The sequence below is a fragment of the Pongo abelii genome, chromosome 15, assembly GCF_028885655.2.
Source record: "Pongo abelii isolate AG06213 chromosome 15, NHGRI_mPonAbe1-v2.0_pri, whole genome shotgun sequence".
NCBI lineage: Eukaryota > Metazoa > Chordata > Mammalia > Primates > Hominidae > Pongo > Pongo abelii.
This window is the reverse complement of record NC_072000.2, coordinates 28,039,657-28,043,227: the sequence shown is the minus strand read 5'-3', so window position 1 is coordinate 28,043,227 and position 3,571 is coordinate 28,039,657. Positions and strand designations below refer to the sequence as shown.

At 50.5% G+C, this 3,571-nt stretch overlaps 1 protein-coding gene across 1 annotated transcript; it reads left to right on the top strand.

The window, feature by feature from the left end:
* Positions 1-318: 318 nt before the first annotated feature.
* CMA1 (chymase 1) lies at positions 319-3,227 on the top strand. Its single transcript, XM_002824622.6, has 5 exons — positions 319-409; positions 1,075-1,225; positions 1,975-2,110; positions 2,297-2,551; positions 2,921-3,227. The coding sequence occupies exons 1-5, from the start codon at positions 346-348 to the stop codon at positions 3,062-3,064; spliced, it is 750 nt and encodes a 249-aa protein (XP_002824668.1). The 5' UTR covers positions 319-345; the 3' UTR covers positions 3,065-3,227.
* The last annotated feature ends 344 nt before the right edge of the window (positions 3,228-3,571 follow it).

Here is a 3,571-nt window from a genome sequence, read left to right as displayed (position 1 = left end):
AGTCTTTGTGCTGAACATTCAGTGGGCCTTTCACAAGCTGCCCTAACTGGGAAAGAAAAACATGGTCCCTCCATTTCCTGCCCCCAACTCCAGAAAAGGCATCATAGTTGAGGGTACATCTGAGAAGCCAGCACTTGGGAGTTCAGGGCTCAAGTTCCTCTCTAGAAAAACACAGGGTAATTCTGGGGGAACTTCTGATCAGAAACAGCCAATTCAGAGTGAGAGAAGAAAACATAACCACGCAGTTCCTGTGGTTACCAGCCCTGCCCCTCTCTTGCCTGCTGGGAGTTATAAAACCCAAGACTGGAAAGGAAAACCAGAATTTGCTCAGGCAGCCTCTCTGGGATGAAGATGCTGCTTCTTCCTCTCCCCCTGCTGCTCTTTCTCTTGTGCTCCAGAGCTGAAGCTGGTGAGTATCAGGGTTCTTCCCTCTGAAATCTGCAGTATCAGCTCCTGAAACAAAGATGTTTAGTCTGAAAATAGCTGACTCTTAAACGGGGTTCCAAGAGCTCTCTTCAAGAGTCCCAGAGGGAAATTTCCACTTGGGATGCATGCCACCCCACCCCCACCCACTGCCATTCTCTACAGCCTAGGGCAGCTCCCAGGAACAAGGAATTTCACCTCAATTGTAGAAAAGCCCAGAGCAAGTGGAAGGAAAAGGGGTATCCCCAGGAAAACAGACATGCCCTCTTAATCTTCTGAGCATCAGGGCTACCAATTACCTTGTGACTTGCTCACTCCGTGACCATGCTCACGAGCTATGGAGAAATCTAAAACAGGAACCTGGACAGCGGGTCCTACGCAGAGACAGAGGAGGGTGGGCCAGGGCAAGGTGGGAGTGGGAGAAGTCTGAGATGAAAACATCAGAATGGAGCAGAGGCAAGAATGAGATTTCACCTGGGAGGTTATGGGTGGGGAAAGATACGAAATACAGGAGACAGGAGAGGGAAGATGGGCGGAACACAGGGTGAGAATGAGATTCCAGGGAAGCCTTGCTCAGCTTTAACCCAATTTGTCCATTCGTTGGAGTGAGTATCTATGCCCGTGTTCAAACCCTGGGGTGCTCTGTTCCAGGGGAGATCATCGGGGGCACAGAATGCAAGCCACATTCCCGCCCCTACATGGCCTACCTGGAAATTGTAACTTCCAACGGTCCCTCAAAATTTTGTGGTGGTTTCCTGATAAGACGGAACTTTGTGCTGACGGCTGCTCATTGTGCAGGAAGGTGAGACAACAGGGTCTATTTATCTCCAAATGGGAGATGAATAACCAGAGTAGCAACCAGGGATACACCTGCACTGGGGCCTGAAGAGGGGGTCCTGGGTCTTGTCAACTTTCAGGAGAGGGAAGACTTGGGCTGAAAGACTTTAGTCCATGTTTGAATAGTTCCTTGAGCCTCAGTCACTGTGAGCTAAGCTCCCCTTCAGAGGAAAAGGAGGCCCTGTCCAAGGTCCCTCTTGTAGCAGCAGCACCCCTCACCCCTACCCAACTCAAGACATGCAGCTCACTTTTCAGGGCCTCACCCAGTCTCAGGGCCACTTCCTCTATGGCCTTTTCAAGAACACTGGCCTCTAGTTCTCAGGGTCCTGAACCCATCATTTTATGGGAGGCAGAGAACAGGGTCCACATGACACCCCACTTTCCCGCTTAACTGATATCTCCTGCTTCAGGGGCTGGCCCTCATGCAGGGTTCCCTGAATTGGGAAGTGTGAACCTTGTCCCCTGAGTCCTCCCTGCCTGTTCATTCCCCAGCAATTCCAAGGGTCCTAGAAATTGTGTCTGTTCCCTGAGAAAGCTCTTTCACGAGTAAATCCTGAGCCCTCGAACGCCACAAGTGGCCCACGAAAAGGGAGATGGGTAGAGTCCAGCGACCCAGTGACAGAATTTAGTCCCTTTTTCTCAGAATGACCTCACCTCAGGAGAAACCCCAAGCCATCACTGTCACTCCTTTTCCTTCCTTCTTCCTCACAACAGGTCTATAACAGTCACCCTTGGAGCCCATAACATAACAGAGGAAGAAGACACATGGCAGAAGCTTGAGGTTATAAAGCAATTCCGTCATCCAAAATATAACACTTCTACTCTTCACCATGATATCATGTTACTAAAGGTGACAACACCTCTCTTCTCCTTTTCCACTTCCCATTCTCCTAAGCTTCTCCTTCAGGTGCTCATTGCCCTGAATTTTTCTTAGGACTTGGCTATAACCTGAAGCTACTCACCCTGTCCCTCCCTGATCACCTCCAACTGTCCAGAGCCCATTTAGAGGACTGACAGTCTTTCATTCCCTTCACAGTTGAAGGAGAAAGCCAGCCTGACCCTGGCCGTGGGGACACTCCCCTTACCATCCCAATTCAACTTTGTCCCACCTGGGAGAATGTGCCGGGTGGCTGGCTGGGGAAGAACAGGTGTGTTGAAGCCGGGCTCAGACACTCTGCAAGAGGTGAAGCTAAGACTCATGGATCCCCAGGCCTGCAGCCACTTCAGAGACTTTGACCACAATCTTCAGCTGTGTGTGGGCAATCCCAGGAAGACAAAATCTGCATTTAAGGTGAGCCTCCAACCAGGTTTCTTCTCCGAAACTCACTGTTCAGGGACCAGAATGCTCTTGGAAGGAGATGGGGTCAGAAGGTTGTCAGCCAGTGACAGGGTGGGCATCACAGGAATTGTCTGTCCTCCCATGGCCCAAGACAGCCTCTGACCGTCCATTCCAGTCTACTGCACTAGGGGCATGGGGTGATGTGAAGAATGTGGATGACAGTCCCAAGAAAGGAAGAAGGGGCATCAGAACTAGATGTATAAGCGAGGAGCCCCACCTCCTGGGTCTGACTTTAGGTCTCACTGTGACTCCAAGCTGTCTGGCAGACAGGAGTGGAGGACTTCCCAGGCTCACCTTCTTCTCTCTCTCCTCCCCCTACAGGGAGACTCTGGGGGCCCTCTTCTGTGTGCTGGGGTAGCCCAGGGCATCGTATCCTATGGACGGTCGGATGCAAAGCCCCCTGCTGTCTTCACCCGAATCTCCCATTACCGGCCCTGGATCAACCAGATCCTGCAGGCAAATTAACTCTGGATCCTGAGCCAGCCTTAAAGGGAACCTGGAACTGGACCTGAGCAGCAAAGTGTGTGCCACTCATTCTGGTCTACCCTTGGTCCCTCAGCCACAACCCTAAGCCTCCAGAAGTATCCTACAGGTCACAGAACTCTCAATAAACCTCAGTGAAGACACAGTTTCTAGTCATGGGTGTGTGTCCCCTCTCTGCTGCTCTCTTCTCCCTGCACATAGCGACCTGATTCCCAGCCCAAGCACCCAAGGATTTGGAAGGGGTGTGTGTGTGTGTGTGTGTGTGTGTGTGTGTGTGTGTGTGTGTGTCTGTGTGTATGAAAGAGAGAGAGAGAGAGAAATAGAGAGGAAATAATGAAGAAAAAAAATGAGGAAAAAGAAGAGATTTTCCCTGGAAAGGCAGGATCCATATTTCCAGCTTAAGAAAAGACATGAAATCCTTCCTTGCCTTAATCATCAACCCTATACCAATTCTGATTTATCTTTAGTAATATTCAGAAGCACTAAGAA

What these genes read in the sequence shown, in the direction of transcription:
- CMA1 (XM_002824622.6), top strand. Translation starts at nt 346, where the DNA reads ATGAAGATGCTGCTTCTTCCTCTCCCCCTGCTGCTCTTTCTCTTGTGC. An exon ending in GTGCTCCAGAGCTGAAGCTG is followed by an intron (nt 410 to 1,074) that starts GTGAGTATCAGG and finishes GCTCTGTTCCAG; the next exon opens with GGGAGATCATCGGGGGCACA. An exon ending in GCTGCTCATTGTGCAGGAAG is followed by an intron (nt 1,226 to 1,974) that starts GTGAGACAACAG and finishes TCCTCACAACAG; the next exon opens with GTCTATAACAGTCACCCTTG.